General features: G+C 40.7%; 1 protein-coding gene across 1 annotated transcript in view; it reads right to left on the minus strand.

Annotated features, from left to right (window-relative positions):
• myom3 (myomesin 3) overlaps nucleotides 1-19426 on the minus strand; it is a 235039-nt gene that overhangs the window by 68706 nt on the left and 146907 nt on the right. The window contains exons 18-20 of the mRNA XM_061958714.2: nucleotides 19268-19426; nucleotides 12586-12712; nucleotides 8834-9018 (exon numbers count right to left, since the gene is read on the minus strand). The exon at nucleotides 19268-19426 is cut by the window's right edge and continues 29 nt beyond it. Of these exons, the coding sequence (XP_061814698.2) occupies nucleotides 8834-9018; nucleotides 12586-12712; nucleotides 19268-19426 (471 nt within the window). The remainder of the gene's footprint in view (nucleotides 1-8833; nucleotides 9019-12585; nucleotides 12713-19267) is intronic.

The raw sequence follows: 19426 nt of genomic DNA on the forward strand, positions 1-19426 counted from the left end.
TTATTTGGACTTTCCCTGATTACATGGCAACAGCTGTTTCTAAGGGAGGGGGGGTCGTAAACAGCCATCGTCTTTGATTAAAACAGTTCAAAACCCTCTTTACTTATTAGGAAAGAGTGTCAGGTTCTAACACTGATGACATCTATTAAACAAGACAAGAAGCAACAAATTAAACAGAAACATAATTTAATTTGGCTCAATTGAGGAGAAACGTCTGGCCTGTACTCTTGTACAGTCTCCCAACACGCTCTGACGAAAGATTGTACGCCTCCTCTCTTATTTGGACTTTCCCTGATTACATGGCAACAGCTGTTTCTAAAGGAGGGGGGGTCGTAAACAGCCATCGCCTTTGATTAAAACAGTTTAAAACCCTCTTTACTTATTAGGAAAGAGTGTCAGGTTCTAACACTGATGACATCTATTAAACGAGACTAGAAGCAACAAATTAAACAGAGACAGAATTCAATTTGGCTCAATTGAGGAGAAACGTCTGGGCTGTACTCCTTGTACAGTCTCCCAACACGCTCTGACGAAAGATTGTCCGCCTCCGCTTTTATTTGGACTTTCCCTGATTACATGGCAACAGCTGTTTCTAAGGGAGGGGGGGTCGTAAACAGCCATCGCCTTCATTAAAACAGTTCAAAACCCTCTTTACTTATTAAGAAAGAGTGTCAAGTTCTAACACTGATGACATCTATTAAACGAGACTAGAAGCAACAAATTAAACAGAGACAGAATTCAATTTGGCTCAATTGAGGAGAAACGTCTGGGCTGTACTCTTGTACAGTCTCCCAACACGCTCTGACGAAAGATTGTCCGCCTCCGCTTTTATTTGGACTTTCCCTGATTACATGGCAACAGCTATTTCTAAGGGAGGGGGGGGGGGTCGTAAACAGCCATCGTCTTTGATTAAAACAGTTCAAAACCCTCTTTACTTATTAGGAAAGAGTGTCAGGTTCAAACACTGATGACATCTATTAAACGAGACAAGAAGCAACAAATTAAACAGAGACAGAATTTAATTTGGCTCAATTGAGGAGAAACGTCTGGCCTGTACTCTTGTACAGTCTCCCAACACGCTCTGACGAAAGATTGTACGCCTCCTCTCTTATTTGGACTTTCCCTGATTACATGGCAACAGCTGTTTCTAAGGGAGGGGGGGTCGTAAACAGCCATCGCCTTTGATTAAAACAGTTCAAAACCCTCTTTACTTATTAGGAAAGAGTGTCAGGTTCTAACACTGATGACATCTATTAAACAAGACAAGAAGCAACAAATTAAACAGAGACAGAATTCAATTTGGCTCAATTGAGGAGAAACGTCTGGGCTATACTCTTGTACAGTCTCCCAACTTGCTCTGATGAAAGATTGTTCGCCTCCACTTTTATTTGGACTTTCCCTGATTACATGGCAACAGCTGTTTCTAAGGGAGGGGGGGTCGTAAACAGCCATCGCCTTTGATTAAAACAGTTCAAAACCCTCTTTACTTATTAGGAAAGAGTGTCAGGTTCTAACACTGATGACATCTATTAAACAAGACAAGAAGCAACAAATTAAACAGAGACAGAATTCAATTTGGCTCAATTGAGGAGAAACGTCTGGGCTGTACTCCTAGTACAGTCTCCCAACACGCTCTGACGAAAGATTGTCCGCCTCCGCTTTTATTTGGACTTTCCCTGATTACATGGCAACAGCTGTTTCTAAGGGAGGGGGGTCGTAAACAGCCATCGCCTTTGATTAAAACAGTTCAAAAAAAAGGTCGTAAAACAGTTCAAAGAAGAGGTGCCTCGAGGGGAGTAAGGCCCTGCTTCCTCTCCGCTTTGTAGTTCTCGGGTCAGGACAAAATCTTTCTTTGGATTACAATACATCAAAGATACAGAACACCTTCATGTTGCTTCCCATCCTACACAGTGGAGTTTTACAAGCCTTTCTTGGTAGGATCAAAGACGGCCTTTGTCTTCTCGCCGGGAACTCATGGCAACACAAAGTTTTGTGATAACTTAGATACAATTATTCTGACAAGAGTTTCCCCCCCAAAAAATGTAAATAATTCATAACATTGCTTTTGGTTCATTATTATTTTTTGAGGAATGACAGTTTAAAAAAAAAATAAGACTAAAGTTTTCAGGGATCCAAAAGGTCCTCATTCATTTAAGTGTTTAAAATAGGTAATTAGGGCCCGCATGGCCCATTGCAAAAGGACTCCCAAAGGGAGTCCTTATGCAATGGGACATAAGGACCTATTGAATTTGTAAGGTTTTATTCTTTATTATTATTATACCGGCCGCCTCTTTGAGCTGTAATTTGACCCACTTAACATGCTTCAAAACTCACCATATTTGACGCACACATCAGGGCTGGCAAAAATTGCCGTTTGATAAAAAAACCAAACCCCAATAATCAAAATTGCGCTCTAGCGCCCCCTAGGAAAAAAAAAACTAGACTGCCTGTAACTCCCACTAGGAAGGTCGGAGAGACATAAAACAAAAACCTCTATGTAGGTCTGACTTAGACCTAAATTTCATTAATGGTACATTCTCGGGCAAAAATCAACAGGAAGTTGGCAATTCCCCCTTTAAGACAAAAAAGTACTAAAAACAGTCACTTTTGCCTCTTTGAGCTGTTATTTGACCCCCTTAACATGCTTCAAAACTCACCGAACTGAACACACATCAGGACAGGCAAAAATTGCGATCTAATAAAAAAACCTAACCCCAAATCTCAAAATTGTGCTCTAGCGCAATTTTTTAATGAAACGCACAAAAAACTGCTCCTCGGATGAAAAAACTGACAAAACTGCCTGTAACTCCCACTGGGAAGGTCGGAGAGACACGAAACAAAAACCTCTATGTAGGCCTCACTTAGACCTACATTTCATAAATTGACAACCCCCAGCAAAAATCAACAGGAAGTTTGCTATTCCCCCTTCAAAACAAATTGTTTGTAAAAACCGGTCACCTTCCTTCAAAAACTATCTCCTCTGAGCGCGTTTGTCGTCTCGGCTTCAAACTAACACAGGAGAGAGATTAAACCCTTGTGTATAAAATAACAGAACAGCGTTTTAATACCTGCTCCGGTTTTGATTTTATGACCCTTCAAAGACCCGCTGCGCTGATGCTGCTGCGCTGCTGTTTTTTTAAGATGGCTGCTTAAAAGCAGGAAGCACCAACGTGCCCACACAATGCAGACAAGGTAGGTACACTAGACAAAAATCTTGGGACACTTCAGACTAAAAGTAGACAAAAGTATTGGGACACTTATGACTATCACTGGACAAAAGTATTGGGACATTTAGGACTAGCACCTGCCAAATACGCGGGCCCGACCAATGCTGCTTGCAGCTTTAATTGATGTTATTTTTGCTTTAAAGGCTTAAATCTTGAGAGTAACTTCAGATCAATTTGTAAATTATCTTTGGAGCAATGACAGTATTCAAGTAAAAAACTGCCTACATGGCATCTTTGTGTTATTAGTGTCAATATTACAACATTTTCTGGTTTCATTACACCTGTTTTCTCTTTTAGTCCTCTTTTTAATGTTTTTTTTTGTGCAGCGGGCCTTTAAAGAATTAACTGCGGGCCACAAATGGCCCTCGGATTCCATTTTGGACACCCGTGCGATACATGTATTATTCTGGATATGTACTGGGTATATTGTGTTCCAAGATTTTTACTAACGTTTCGGTGCTGCAGAATAGGAATAAAATACACAAAGGATGTTATTTTGGGATTCCTTTTTGAGTTTTTTGAGTAATATTATTTACCCATCAAATTTAACCACACCAATATGTCATGTTTTTATTCCATATATGCACTGGGGGAACGACTAACTTTTGAATAATTAAATCTTAACTCTGCATTGGCTTTATTGACTGCAAAAGCAGGGACTCGTAAAAACTAATGAAAAATACATTTACATGAAATTGTGCAGTGCTGCAGTAAATACATTCTAAATGAACAAAAATAATACAAATAATAACATATTATTTTTAAATAAACTGTTTATGAAATGTATGTGCAAACAAAAATACACTTTCACTACCCATCCATTTTCTACTGATTGTCCCTGTCGGGGCGGCTGGAGCCTATCCCAGCTGCACTCAGGCGGGAGGCGGGGCACACCCTGGACAAGTAGCCACCTCATGGCAGGGACAACACATATAGACAACATTCACACTCACATTCACACACTAGGGCAGTGTTTTTCAACCACTGTGCCGTGGCACACTATCTGGTGTGCTGTGGGAGATGATCTAATTTCACCAATTTGGGGTAAAAAATATTGTTTGCAAAGCAGTAATTATAGTCTGCAAATGATGTGTTGTTGTTGAGTGTCGGTGCTGTCTAGAGCTGGGCAGAGTAACCGTGTAATACTCTTCCATATCAGTAGGTGGCTAATTGCTTTGTAGATGTCGGAAACAGCGGGAGGCAGTGTGCAGGTAAAAAGGTATCTAATGCTTACACCAAAAATAAACAAAAGGTGAGTGCCCCTAAGAAAAGGCATTGAAGCTTAGGGAAGGCTATGCAGAACAAAAGTAAACCTGAACTGGCTGCAAAGTAAACAAAAACAGAATGCTGGACGACAGCAAAGACTTACTGTGGAGCAAAGACGGCGTCCACAATGTACATCCCAACAATGTCCCCACGAAGAAGGATTAAAACAACTGAAATATTCTTGATTGCTAAAACAAAGTAGATGCGGGAAATATCGCTCAAAAGGAAGATATGAAATTGCTACAGGAAAATACCAAAAGAAGAGAAAAAGCCACCAAAATAGGAGCACAAGACAAGAAGTAAAACACTACACACAGGAAAACAGCAAAAAAAAGTCCAAATAAGTCAGGGTGTGATGTGACAGGTGGTGACAGTACACCTACTTTGAGACAAGAGCTATAGTGATGCATGCTTGGTTATGCTTTAAAGTCATATCCAACAATTGCGACAACGACTTTTTACTGTCAACTGAGTTTCGTTTTTTTAATGATTTCTGCTGGTGGTGTGCCTCCGCATTTTTTCAACGCAAAAAAAACCTGCCGTGGCTCAAAAAAAGGTTGAAAAACACTGCACTAGGGAACATTTGGTGTTGCCAATCAACCTACCCTCGGGTGCATGTCACAACTTCAGTCATCATTTGTGTGCTTAAAAAAACGTCTTTTTGATTTTAACGCCAGACTTCTTCTGTTTGTCTGATATTGTCATAACTGCCACAAGTAGTGAATAAATCAGGGGTGCGCGCACTTTTTCTGAGCTTCTTTTCGAGGGGAACTACCTCATTCATATATATAATTTACATTTATTTACTTATTTCGTTGTGGCTTGTGCAGCCCTTTGAGACATTCGTGATTAAGGGCTATACAAGTAAACTTTGATTGATTGATTAAGGATATGAAAGAGGCGTTTTTGTTAACAAGTGAAAGGTGTTTAATGATAATACAAGCATGTTTAACATTCCTTTCTTTCATGAAGACAAGGATATAGGTTGGTATGATTGTGATGACGTGCGTTGACTGGAATCAGACAGTAGTGATGATAACGTCCACATTTTCAAATGGAGGAGAAAAAAAGTCCTCTTTTCTGTTCAATACCACATGAAAGTGGTTGCTTTTTGGCATCTTATTTGTCCAGCTTCCGTACTCTTTTTTTATACACTTTACAAGAAATGCATTGGCGGCAAACTCCTTTGCTTGTGCACGCTAGCTTTATGATAATAACAATAATAATAGATTTTATTTTTAAAAACGCACTTTACATTGAGGAAACAACCTCAAAGTGCTACAGTGGATTAAAAAAATGTTTTTAATAAAAAGATAATAAACGTTTAAAAAAAAACAAAAAACTAGAACAACCAAATAGCTAAAACTAGTATGCATATATCTAAAAAAATGCTTTTTTAAAAAGAAGGGTTTTTAAGCCTTTTTTAAAAGCATCCACAGTCTGTGGTTCCCTCAGGTGGTCAGGGAGAGCGTTCCACAGACTGGGACTCTTATTTGGTTAACACAGGCAGGATGAAGCAGGGCTTTTATTGTGAAGACAGGAACTGTGGCGTCGGTCTTTAGAGTTTTGACGGCACGAGAGTCTGTTGAAATAAAAAGTGTTTCTCGCCTTCCTGTCGGTTGTTTTTTCTTAATAATGATCCGGCAGCAGCCAGCGTCATCTCACAAAACTCTCGGGTGCCGTGAATGTCAATCAAGTGACCAAAGTGACGTCTTGGTGAAGATTAATGATGGCAAATTTTTAGGTCTATTTTTTTTAATGACACACCCTCCACCATCTACGTTATGGGCACCCCTGGGATAAACGTATTGCAACTGGGGACCGCTGGGGACCGTACAGACCACAGCTGAGAATAATTTTCGGCGGCCCTCGAGTGCAGTGTTTTTCAACCTTTTTTGAGCCAAGGCACATTTTTTGTGTTGAAAAAATGCGGAGGCACACCACCAGCAGAAATAATTAAAAAACGAAACTCAGTGGACAGTAAAAAAGTCGTTGTCGCATGTGGAGGGAGGCGTGGCCAGCGCTGCCTGTGGGAGCGGAGATTGCCGCCCCTGTCCAGGGTGCTGAGGACAGCGCGCTGAGACAGGGGCGTGTCAGGGCCGGCTTCGAAACACAGCTGAACAGCTGATTGGTTTTCCCAGGTGGTACGAGTTGTCTAATCACCTGTTGTCTTTAACAGTAGCGGTCGGGAACAGCAGGGGAGGAGGACTTGGAGAATTGGAAGAGCCAGAGACTGAAATGTTGAATTGAAACTGTGAATGATTAAAACTTTGTTCAACTCTGCCCGGCTGCCTCCTGTGACGTGTGTAGCAGCGGAACCGCTAGGAAGCGACTTCCACATCGCAATTGTTGGATATGACTTTAAAGCATAACCAAACATGCATCACTATAGCTCTTGTCTCAAAGTAGGTGTACTGTCACCACCTGTCACATCACACCCTGACTTATTTGGACTTTTTTGCTGTTTTCCTGTGTGTAGTGTTTTACTTCTTGTCTTCCACTCCTATTTTGGTGGCTTTTTCTCTTTTTTTGGTATTTTCCTGTAGCAGTTTCATGTCTTCCTTTGAGCGATATTTCCCGCATCTACTTTGTATTAGCAATCAAGAATATTTCAGTTGTTTTTATCCTTCTTTGTGGGGACATTGTTGATTGTCATGTCATGTTCGGATGTACTTTGTGGACGCCGTCTTTGCTCCACAGTAAGTCTTTGCTGTCGTCCAGCATTCTGTTTTTGTTTACTTTGTAGCCAGTTCAGGTTTAGTTTTGTTCTGCATAGCCTTCCCTAAGCTTCAATGCCTTTTCTTAGGGGCACTCATCTTTTGTTTATTTTTGGTTTAAGCATTAGACATCTTTTTACCTGCACACTGCCTCCCGCTGTTTCCAACATCTACAAAGCAATTAGCTACCTGCTGCCACCTACTGATATGGAAGAGTATTACACGGTTACTCTGCCGAGCTCTAGACAGCACCGACACTCAACAACAACACATCATTTGCAGACTATAATTACTGCTTTGCAAAAAATATTTTTAACCCAAATAGGTGAAATTAGATAATCTCCCACGGCACACCAGACTGTATCTCACGGCACGCTAGTGCGCCACGGTACAGTGGTTGAAAAACACTGCTCTAGTGGGGGCCAGCAAAGGGCCCTGGCCATATGGTTAAGAAACACAGTTCAACACACACTGCAAAAAGTGAAATCTAAGTAAGATGAAATATGTCAAATAAGGGTGATTTTTGCTTATTTTCTGTCTGATAAGATCATTCTTCTCACTAAGCAGATTTTATGTTAGAGTCTTTTACTTGTTTTAAGTGTTTTGGTCCTAAATGATCTCAGTAAGATATTACAGCTTGTTGCTGAAATATGATGACCTATATTGAGTAAAACATGCTTGAAACTAGAATATCAAGTGTTGCAAAGCTGCGTCATCAACACTCACAAGTATAAAACTACTTTTTTAAAGTCATCATTTCTTATTTCAAGCATGAAAAAAAAAATCATGACTTTGACACAATTGTGTCTCATAATTAAAACAGATGACAGCCAAATGGACTTTGCTGTTTTATTTTCAATGAAACAATAGAAAATAGGTACTCATATAGTAGTACAGTTGGCACAGTACAGTAAACTGACAGTTAATATTTAAACATTTAACATTTCTAACAATTTTGAACAGAAATAGTTCATGCACATTCAGATAAATTCTTAAAAAAATGTTGGCCAGGGGCCGGGCTGTATATATGCGCACTAATTGACTGAAAGAGCGCGCACTTGGCGTGATGATGTCATGTTATCCATGGAAAAATGCATTTTTAGACCATATGATTTGCCTGAGCGGCTAGGAGACCCCGAGAGTAACAAGCGCTTGCCTTGTTGCCTTTCCATTAAGAACAATAAATTAGTTTTTAGTATAAGTTTGCAGCTTTCAAGAAATTTAATGCCGAGCGCATATCATTATGTCAAGATAATGGCACTAGCATTTATTTCATTTAAGAATATTTTTCAACATATTGAGCAAAAAGGTCTCATATATATTTTTCTATCAAGAAAAGTGCACTTGTTATTAGTGAGAATATACTTATTTTAAGCTATTTTTGGGTTCATTGAAGTCAGCTAATTTGACTTGTCTTGGAAAGTCTTGACAAGCCAAAGTTTCTTGTTCTATTGGCAGATAATTTTGCTTAGTTCAAATAAAATACCCCTCATTTTTGTATTTTTTTTCCCTTGTTTTTGAACACTGACTTTTTGCAGTGTACAAAGTGCAGCCATGCTTTACTTCCCATGTTATTGCCATGAACGGAGCACGTTACATTGACGTTCCGGTAACTGAACCCACCTTGTAATACGTGCCAGTGACCGGCTTCTCGTTTAAAGCGGTCCAATTCTCGGACCCTGGGTCTCCCTGGCTGATTTCCAAGAAGTAGCCAACGACCGGGCCCCGTCCTTCGTACAGCGGTGCAGCCCATAGGAGCACCAGCGAGTCGTGTCTCACCTCCCGGACCTCCAGGTCGAAGGGACAACCTGAAAAAAAGCCCAAAAATTGAGTGTGACGCGTGTGTGTGTGTGTGTGTGTGTGTGTGTGTGTGTGTGTGTGTCGCATCTATAAATACCAGCTTTCCTTAATGTGCTGCGTGGCTTTATTTGCTTAATGATTTTTACGCCACTTTAGAGTTGTTAATGCCATGGAGGGAAGCCCACTTGGCAGGATTAATGACCTACGCTTCGAAAAGACGGCGACAGTCCCTCGCCATGTTCAATATTGATGGTGATATGAGCCAATGCCAGGCCTCTTTGAGTCTACACATGGACGTGTGTGTTGTGCACATATCATATATATATATTCCCATGCAATAATAATGCACTGCTCATGTCAAATCCCTGGAGGGTTTTGTTTCTGTGCAGTTTTTTTGTAACCATGGCAACATCAAAAGACGAGAACCTCACAACGTGTACGAGACACTTGGCTGATATAACGCACTCATCAGCATCAGGCCACATGGTGATATGCAACACTATATATATATATATATATATATATATTCACATAACAGCGGCCAAGTCAGGGATGGGGAAAAAAAAGAGAGATAATTTGCTGCAACCTAATCACCATGGTTACGAAACCGTTACCAAGGGTGGGAGTGGAAGAATCGCAGCGCCACCTCCAAATTCATTAAAGGAACTGACCGAAATACTCGAAGAAAAACATGACTCAGAAGTTACATATAAATGCTCGTTGTGTTGTGCTTTTTCTTTGACTTTTTAGCGATGCCAGAGAGACAAAATGTGACGATAACCACAGAACTGGAAACTGAATGTACTTACAAGTTAAAGTTAAAGTACCAATGATTGTCACACACACACTAGGTGTGGCGAAATTATTCTCTGCATTTGACCCATCACCCTTGATCACCCCCTGGGGTCAAATGCAGTCACTGGTGACGTTTGACTCCGTTTCACCAATCAAACAGAGCCAGGCGGTCACATGATTAACTGCGCATAAAGTTTCAGCGGCAAACGACAACAAGCTTAAGCTTACATGTACTCAAAGTCAAATTTGAGGAAGCACATGGCGGTAAGTAACCTTAGTAGATATTTTGGCTGTCATCGTAGGCTGATGTTAGCTTCCCTGCTATGAATCACTGTCAAATGTACATCGTGTGGGGACATTTATTAACGCACTGCAGCCTCATAGACACACACACACACACACACACACACACACACACACACACACACACACACACACACACACACACACACACACACACACACACACACACACGCATGCATGCATACAAACACCAATCAGAAGTGCACAGTTGCGTAAAGGCTAACTTGTTATTTTCCTTTGTAATCTCTGCCTACTGAGCCTATGATGCTGTTAAGTTATTGTGGCTCAATTTGCCTTAATTTTTTTTTATGTTTGTTGGAATAATTGTTTGTAAGTTATCACAAAAGAAACTTTGTATTACATTATGTTCCTGATAAGAAGATCAATGCTGTCTTTCGAGGCCTAACAAGAGGAAGAAGGCTCGTGAAACGCCACTGTGATTTCAACACGGACAGATGGCAGGATCTGCTCAACTTCCAGAGGAACTCTCTTTGAAGTGTTAAACGAACTCTCTTTGAAATATTTCACAAACTCTCTTCCAACTATTTGGTAACCGAGGTCAACGCTATTTACGACCCGCTGCCCTCTTGAAGTCGCTGTGGTCAGGAGACGGGAGGGGTTATCCATTGTCCTCCAACACCTGCCCCAGCTGGATCCAGGAAGAGCCCAAGCCCGAGAAATCCTCTTCTTGGTCTTCAAAGCGACCGAAAACAATGACTGTTTTACATACTTCCCATTCCTGCTGAGACATGTGTTGGTGCGTGAACATTGAACATCTGAATAAAGGAGGAGACGAAAACCTTCTTCGTCAGAGCGTGGTGCAGGACTGTGCAGAGAGTGCAGTGGCCATGTCTCTCCTCAATATTGAGTCCAAATTGAATTCTGTCTCTGTTTGATTCCTTGCCTTTTGTCTTGTTTAATAGATGTCCTCAGTGTTTGAACGTGACAATGTTAATGTATTATTATTTAATATATATTATTGTTTTAGTTGCTTAAGAGATATTCCTGGCTCTGAATTTGCTCATTGCTATTTTTATGTTTTTGTGCATTATTTGTTGCCGACATCATTAAACGAACAGGTTACTCATCAGTTACTCAGTACTTGAGTAGTTTTTTCACAACATACTTTTGACTTTTACTCAAGTAAATATTTGGGTGACTACTCCTTACTTTTACTTGAGTAATAAAACTCTAAAGTAACAGTACTCTTACTTGAGTACAATTTCTGGCTACTCTACCCACCTCTGGCGTTAGCGCTTATGATAACAATATCAAGTTATAAAATGTAAACCGAGTAAGTTAAAAGTCGTTAAAAGGTTAAAAAAAAGTTATATAGTAGTATAAATATTTTTTGCTTTCCATCCATCCATCCATCTTCTTCCGCTTATCCGAGGTCGGGTCGCGGGGGCAGCAGCCTAAGCAGGGAAGCCCAGACTTCCCTCTCCCCAGCCACTTCGTCCAGCTCTTCTCGGGGGATCCCGAGGCGTTCCCAGGCCAGCCGGGAGACATAGTCTTCCCAACGTGTCCTGGGTCTTCCCCGTGGCCTCCTACCGGTTGGACGTGCCCTAAACACCTCCCTAGGAAGGCGTTTGGGTGGCATCCTGACCAGATGCCCGAACCACCTCATCTGGCTCCTCTCCATGTGGAGGAGCAGCGGCTTTACTTTGAGCTCCTCCCGGATGACAGAGCTTCTCACCCTATCTCTAAGGGAGAGCCCCGCCACCCGACGGAGGAAACTCATTTCGGCCGCTTGTACCCGTGATCTTGTCCTTTCGGTCATAACCCAAAGCTCATGACCATAGGTGAGGATGGGAACGTAGATCGACCGGTAAATCGAGAGCTTTGCCTTCCGGCTCAGCTCCTTCTTCACCACAACGGATCGATACAGCGTCCACATTACTGAAGACGCCGCACCGATCTCACAATCCACTCTTCCCCCACTCGTGAACAAGACTCCTAGGTACTTGAACTCCTCCACTTGGGGCAGGGTCTCTTCCCCAACCCGGAGATGGCACTCCACCCTTTTCCGTGCGAGAACCATGGACTCGGACTTGGAGGTGCTGATTCTCATCCCAGTCGCTTCACACTCGGCTGCGAACCGATCCAGCGAGAGCTGAAGATCCTGGCCAGATGAAGCCATCAGGACCACATCATCCGCAAAAAGCAGAGACCTAATCCTGCAGCCACCAAACCAGATCCCCTCAATGCCTTGACTGCGCCTAGAAATTCTGTCCATAAAAGTTATGAACAGAATCGGTGACAAAGAGCAGCCTTGGCGGAGTCCAACCCTCACTGGAAACGTGTCTGATTTTTTGCTTTCAATGCTTGAATATCTATAGATCGAATTCAGATCTATCCATTGACCAAAGTTTTAATTTGATTTGATGTTTTAGGACCTTTTTGTCAAAACCCTCTTTACTTATTAGGAAAGAGACACCTAAACCGAGCCTTTTGCTCTACTGCAATTTGAACCTCACCAGGTTCTGGCATGGTCCACTTCTCACACAGGAAGGCCTCGCTGGCCTCGGACGGCTTCCCCACGCCAACCACGTTGGCGGCGGACACGCGGAACTGGTACCAAAGCCCGCTGGTCAGCTTGGAAACCTTTAAAAACAAGCGTAAGAAGGAGTAAATAAAGTGACAAGTCGTTCGTCAAAGTGTAATTAATCTTGAATAAAACACAACTCAGTGTAAATTGCGCTGGCATTTGTGCCGCCTGGCGTTTGGATTTGTTGTTCCTGGGTCTCCTGACCGAAGAAGGCATTTTAGAAAGGCATTACTGCTGCTGGCTGCGCTGTCACGGCATTTTCTCTGAGCCCTCAGACACTCCAGCTTTGGGATTCAACCTTATTGATCCGCACATTGATCTTACTATTCGTCGCCACTTAGACTCTAAGGCTCTTATCGCCTCCGCGAGCTGCTCTCCACTCTCTCACCGAGACTAAATGATGCACTCGGAGGGAGAGCGCCATCCAAAAAAAAGAGTGACATTTATTTCGTGGAATTCAAATGGTTTCTGCAAAGGGAGATAGAGGTTGCATCCACTAGGGGGCGCACTGGCTGCATTTCATTATTTGGACTACATGTTCATCCCCAGGTGTAATGAGCCTCTGACCTGTTCAATAAATCATGCTGGAATAGATGCAATCCTTCACCAGGAAGTGTGCAGTTGTGCTATATGTTCTTATCGGAGTGTTGCTTAAAGCAGGGGTGTACAGAAAAATGTCACTTTTGACCTTTTATGAAACCCACTACAACCAATCCGGAGTGGTTTTGTGGATAAACTTGGTTTTATTTCCTCTCATTTTTGCAGCATATTTTCTAATCAAATGTGATGAATAAAAGAGGCGGTCCTCGGTTTATGACACAGGTGTCAAACCCAAGGCCCGGGGGACAGTTCTGGCCCGTGTTGCGTCGACCAGCTCTTCCTCCCAGGGAATCTAAGTTACTGGTCAATCCCAAGTTCTTTCGACGACATATATGCTGAGTAAGAAGGACCATCAATACAGAATTGGAATATTTTCAAGTTTTACTAAAGCTTTAGGAGATCAGTTTAACCAATACATCCATATCGGCTACTCTAGTTGATCTGGCATTCCAACGGAAAAGCCAACTCCTTTGCACACAAAGAAAACCCCCATCTCTTCCCCTCGCAACAGTGATAGGGAAAGAGTGGGTGTCGTATTTCACATTCCAAGGGTTAAGACACTAAACAGACAATCTGAAGATAAAAAGAGACTAGTAGAATATACAAAGGAAAAGTACTGGCTGATCAAAAATGGCTATGAATAGAGAAATAACTCTTAAACATATATGCATCCTCCACACCTGCCACATCATGGGTTTCAATAAAATACTTAAAAAAACATTTTTTTGTTTTACTAAATGCATTTGTTCTTTCAATTTTGACAGAAAAAAATGCATATTTTAAACTTCTAATATAAGGAAAAATATTGTTTTTCTTCTAAAATTTGGTGGGTGCGGCTTAAAGGGGAACTGCACTTTTTTTTTTAAATTTTGCCCATCTTTCACTGTCATTATAAAAGACACGACGATGGATGGATTTTTTTTTATAATGGATTCTAACTCGTAAATTAACGTGAATAAAAGTCAGCCTACAGTGGAACCAATGGGAAGTACTCTACTCCGCCCATAAAATCCAATAAACGACCATCAAAAACTGGCAACAATACTTCATTTACATTTCGTGATTTGAATATTAACTACGCATTAGTAATATTATTATTATAAGGGCTAACGCAGACCATGTTTACATCATCGAGTGGTCTGCTGTTTCCTCGCTTCCCTGCTCCCTGTAGATCATAAATCATGCCTCTCACTTCAAACTTCTATATTATCTGATCATGCCAATTATATTATATACTGTATTGCAAAACTATTTTTGTGAGATAAAACAAATAGTTAAATATCTGCTTGTCACCTTTATTTATGATTTTAAAGCAAGTTATACATAAAAATATACAATGATCAAATGCATATGCATTTCGATTAATCATGATTAATCACAGGTTGTTACCCGCATGCATAATGTAAATTAATTTAAAAAAAGGGGCCCTCTCAATTAAAACAAGTTTGACGCTTCTGGTTTATGTGTTGCAATGTTTTTATGCAACAACTTACTCGCATAAAATCTGAATAATGTACAAACAGAAACATAACTAGTTTTGTGTGCACGGGGGAAGAATGCGTATTCATTTATAATAAGGACGTGCCTTTTTGTTGGTGTTCTCCTGTGTTTCGTGTTGTTTCCTGTCCCTTTGCTTTTCTTTTGGAGGCACTTCCTGTTGTGTTGGTGTTTTTTTGTGCGACGGCTTCACACATCTTGCCCAGAGCATTTCCTCTCACCTGTTTTGGGTTTGCAATCAGTTCTATTTAAGTTGAGTGTGAGCCACAATTCTTTGTCGGGACTTTGTTTTGGAAATGATAATCGTTCATGTGAACGCGCTTTCCTTCTGCCGGGAGTTTTGCTGTATTCCAGCCTTCCGTTTTGTTGTTTTGCAGCTGTCAGTTTTAGTTTTGTTTTTGCATAGCCCTCCCTATGCTTCGGTGCCTTCCCAGCGGCACTCGTCTTTGTTTGTTCTGAGCGTGCGGGTCAATACTTTTACCTGCACGTTGCCAAATACGATAAAACAAAAACTTACCGTACAACGTCTGTTCTCACTGGGATGATGACTGATGGGATGTTTATATCTTACCGTTTAAATGAAGAATACACATAATCCTTGCAAAGGATTAAAAAAAAAAAAAGGTGGGTGCAAATGAGCCTTTTTGTATCTTCGGGTATAAGTTGGATGTCAAAGTTGACCGACTTCTTGGTTTATAGCCTCAGCCTTCTACTATCCAGGTGGGAGGCAGGATTTATATTCTAAAATTAACTTTCACCAGCTCAGAGGCGATGCATCAACTCACCGGCTCATGATGAAAGTAAAATAAGTCCATAACGTTAGCGGCTGTATTAACAATAGCGCTAATACTTGGTAAATTTTGAGGTCACGAAATGTAAATGGGGTATTGTTGGCGGTTTTTGGATTTTTGCTATCGCTTATTCACGAATTAAAATAAAATAAAAAAGAACAAACATACCACATTTTCCAAACTATAAATCGCTACTTTTATCCCATGCTTTGCATCCTGCGGCTTATAAAACAGCGCAGCTAATTTACGGATCTTTCTATGCTAATGCCCATAAAGTTTTGTATTCGACAAATAATTATCATATAAACACCGACAGAGACACTCACTGAAAAGGTGTGTTAGTGTTTTTGCCATGTTGTTAGCATTAGCTAATATGCTATCAAGTTTACAAGTATCACTGTTAGTATTATCAACTTATTATGTCATTATTTTTGTATTGTTTCAGTTTCGTAAATTCATTAAAACGTCACAGTGGAGTTATTGAGTCCATTTAGCTGATTGGAGAGCGAGCTTCTGTTTTGTTTGATCTGCCGTTTTACTGGCATTTGACAGGCACCGTTTGGAAACAATTGAGGTATGTAAATAAACATTTACAAAATCTTGTAAATAACTGATGTATCTTCGGGTATAAGTTGGATGTCAAAGTTGAGCAACTTCTTGGTTTATAGCCTCAGCCTTCTACTATATAGCTCGGTTGGTAGAGTGGCCGTGCCAGCAACTTGAGGGTTCTAGGTTCGATCCTCGCTTCTGCCAACCTAGTCACTGCCGTTGTTATGGCGTCACATTAGTGCCAAAAATCCGAGCGCATAAAAACTGTTATCGCGCGCTGATTCTCCACTTCGCGCGCGACACCCTTTTGCACGCGCGTGGTGCCTTTTTGCGCGCGCGGTGCCTTTCTGCGCGCGCGCGGTGCCTTTCTGCGCGCGCTCTGTGTACTCCTGGGATCTCTCCTCGCGCTGTCATGTTTCTTTTTGGCACTTTGGGGGCGGGTATGCTTAGACGGCCCCTCCTTTCTGATTGGTCAGGCGAAAAATGCTGAAAAATGCACAGAGCCAATCAGAAGTATAGCAGGGCGGGTCATCGTCAATATGTATCAAGATTTACGGAGGAAGAAGTGGATAAAAAAATGTCGCGCGCTGATGAAGGTTATTTCATACCACATAAACACAATACAGGGTAATACAAAATGTGACCCAAATAAATAATAAGACAACAAACACCATAATCACATCTTTCAGCCAGAACTGGTCCACCAGCAATAACATCCAACCATAACATTATTTTATATTTTCACTTCTTCTTGAACATTTGTTTTCTAATTTATGGAATTTCTTTTGATTCAGGAATAAAATTAATTAAATAATCTTTGAATTTTGTTTTTAAAATGTTAAAAATAGCTTTTAATAATGTATTCTGAAACAGTTAAAAATAATCAGAGAACTGACTAACACTGACCCTACACAACTATGTCTTTTTTTTTAAAGCGAAAGAGGTAATTTCAACAGGTACAGCATTCTATGTCATATCTACATGTAATAAGATTTGTAACAATGCAAACCGTTTGTAAATTGGTCGAAAATCGAGCAAGTTATGGTAATTTAATTAGTACATGTACCGTTGACATCAATGTAATGATTGAGGCTAGATGTCCGAGGTAAGATGGCTACAACGTTGCTACGCTGGAGAATCATTGGTCATATGTAAAATGCTCACAGCCAATCAGAAAGGAGGGGCCGTCTAAGCATACCCGCCCCCAAAGTGCCAAAAAGAAACATGACAGCGCGAGGAGAGATGCCAGGAGTACACAGTTGTCACAAATATCGGCTATCAGCAAAAAGCCATTATCGGACATCCCTACTCAAAACATAATCATACCTGCCAACTTTTGAAATCAGAAAAACCTAGTAGCCAGGGTCCAAAGGTGGGGGGTTCCTTCGCCCCCCCGACGCAAAATGATTGATTGCATTCAGACAGGTTAAAATGTTGCTAAAACCATCACTTTTCTATCAGTCACAGTGACTTTTCAAAACAAAAATATTACAGCAAAAATCATATGGGTTGATTGACATGTTTATTCTGTAAGCTAACTTCAATAGTTTGAAATTATTTTGACAGTTAATGCCAGTTATCCTGTCAACCTTTCACAAGACTTCAATTTGTTAATTGAAAGTATAAACACTTTTTACAGTAAACAAATGGTAAAACAGTACTAAACAATTCCATTAAAAAAAAAATTGGTGTCATTATTAACTTTCTATCCAAGCTTGTATAATCTACTGCCTTGTTCAATTGTAAAAAATATTCTGTGCCTAAAATTCACATTTCTATCACAATTATCATACTGTAAACATGGTGAGCTAACTTCATTAAAATTAATAGTCCTGTCAATAGCATGGAATTACAATTCAAATGTAGTTTTTTTGTAAGCCTTTCAAAAGAATTCAAAATATGAAAAATTAATGAAAATTAATTGAAGCCATCAGACACTTGAAAAGTGGCACATCACATCTCTAATGTAATCATTTTAACTTTTCAACAGAAATAGCACTGCAAAAATATTAAGGACATACTTCTGTATTTTGGTAGTTATGCTGTCAACAAGATTTCTTCAACTTGGACTTGAAAGCATAAATAGTATAAACACTTTTGACAGTATAACAGTACTAAACAATTCCAATAGATAACATTGGTGTCATTACCTTTTTGTTTGCTCAATTATTGCCTCCGTAAATAAAACTTCGGCATTTATCACATCCAAAGAATCTGTTTGGGCGACGAAAAACGTTGAAAGTTTTCCACTTGTATCGCTAGCAACGGCATTAGACTTGTGTTTTTTTGTCCCAACGTGGTCTTTTACATCGCTAATTCCTCCGTGTCCGATCGAAAAATCTTGTCTGCACAAGGTGCAATTCGCGTAGTTTTCACCCTTTTTTTTTTTTTAATTAATGAAAAACCGTATTTTTTATCACTGCAACCGTAACCCGGAATAGGTTGATGAAAACCGTACTAATTATGGGAAAACCGGAGTAGTTGGCAGGTATGTATTGGCTTTCACTTTGTAAAGCGCTTTGAGTCACTAGAGAAAAGCCCTATATAAATATAATTCACTTCACTTCACAATATCGTGGTATCGGATATCGGCAAAAAGCCATTATCGGACATCCCTACTCAAAACATAATATTGAATCAAAATCAATGTTATTATGAATTATTGACCTATCCAAGGTTCCCATTACTTCACATCAAATATTCCACTAAGAACAATACTTTTGGTGGAAGATTTTGCAAATTTGGTAAATAAAAAACCCCAAAATTTATATTTTGTTGTTTTTTTACTGTACCGAAAATGAACCGAACCGTGACCTCTAAACCGAGGTACGTACCGAACCGAAATTTTTGTGTACCGCTACACCCCGAGGAAATAGTGTCAAAGCGCTTTGAGTGCCTTGAAGGTAGAAAAGTGCTGCACAAGTATAACCCATTTACCATTTACCACACATGTTTAATCAAAGAGCACCTGTCATCTTCCTGGAAAGGGCCCAGCATTCCCAAGTATTAGTATCCATGGACACAAGCCGGTTGCCTAGTGACACAGCCCATGTCATCTTGGAGCCAATGTTGTTGTTGTTAACTGTGATTAGCATAATTACATGAAGAATGGGACTTCTTCTGACTCTGTTCTCTCATTCAAGGTGAAAAGTAGTAAACAATCATTTCGCCCACCGTAGCTCGCCGCTCTTTGACCGCCTCCACGTTGACCTCCCCCCACGTTTCCGCCCCCGCCTCCCGCTGGTCCAGATAGTAGCCCGTCACAGGTGTGCCGCCATCATGGCCAGGCCTCCTCCAGCCCAACACCATCTCCGAACCGGTGCACAGCAGCAA

This window comes from Nerophis lumbriciformis, linkage group LG04 (assembly GCF_033978685.3).
Source record: "Nerophis lumbriciformis linkage group LG04, RoL_Nlum_v2.1, whole genome shotgun sequence".
NCBI classification, from domain to species: Eukaryota; Metazoa; Chordata; class Actinopteri; order Syngnathiformes; family Syngnathidae; genus Nerophis; species Nerophis lumbriciformis.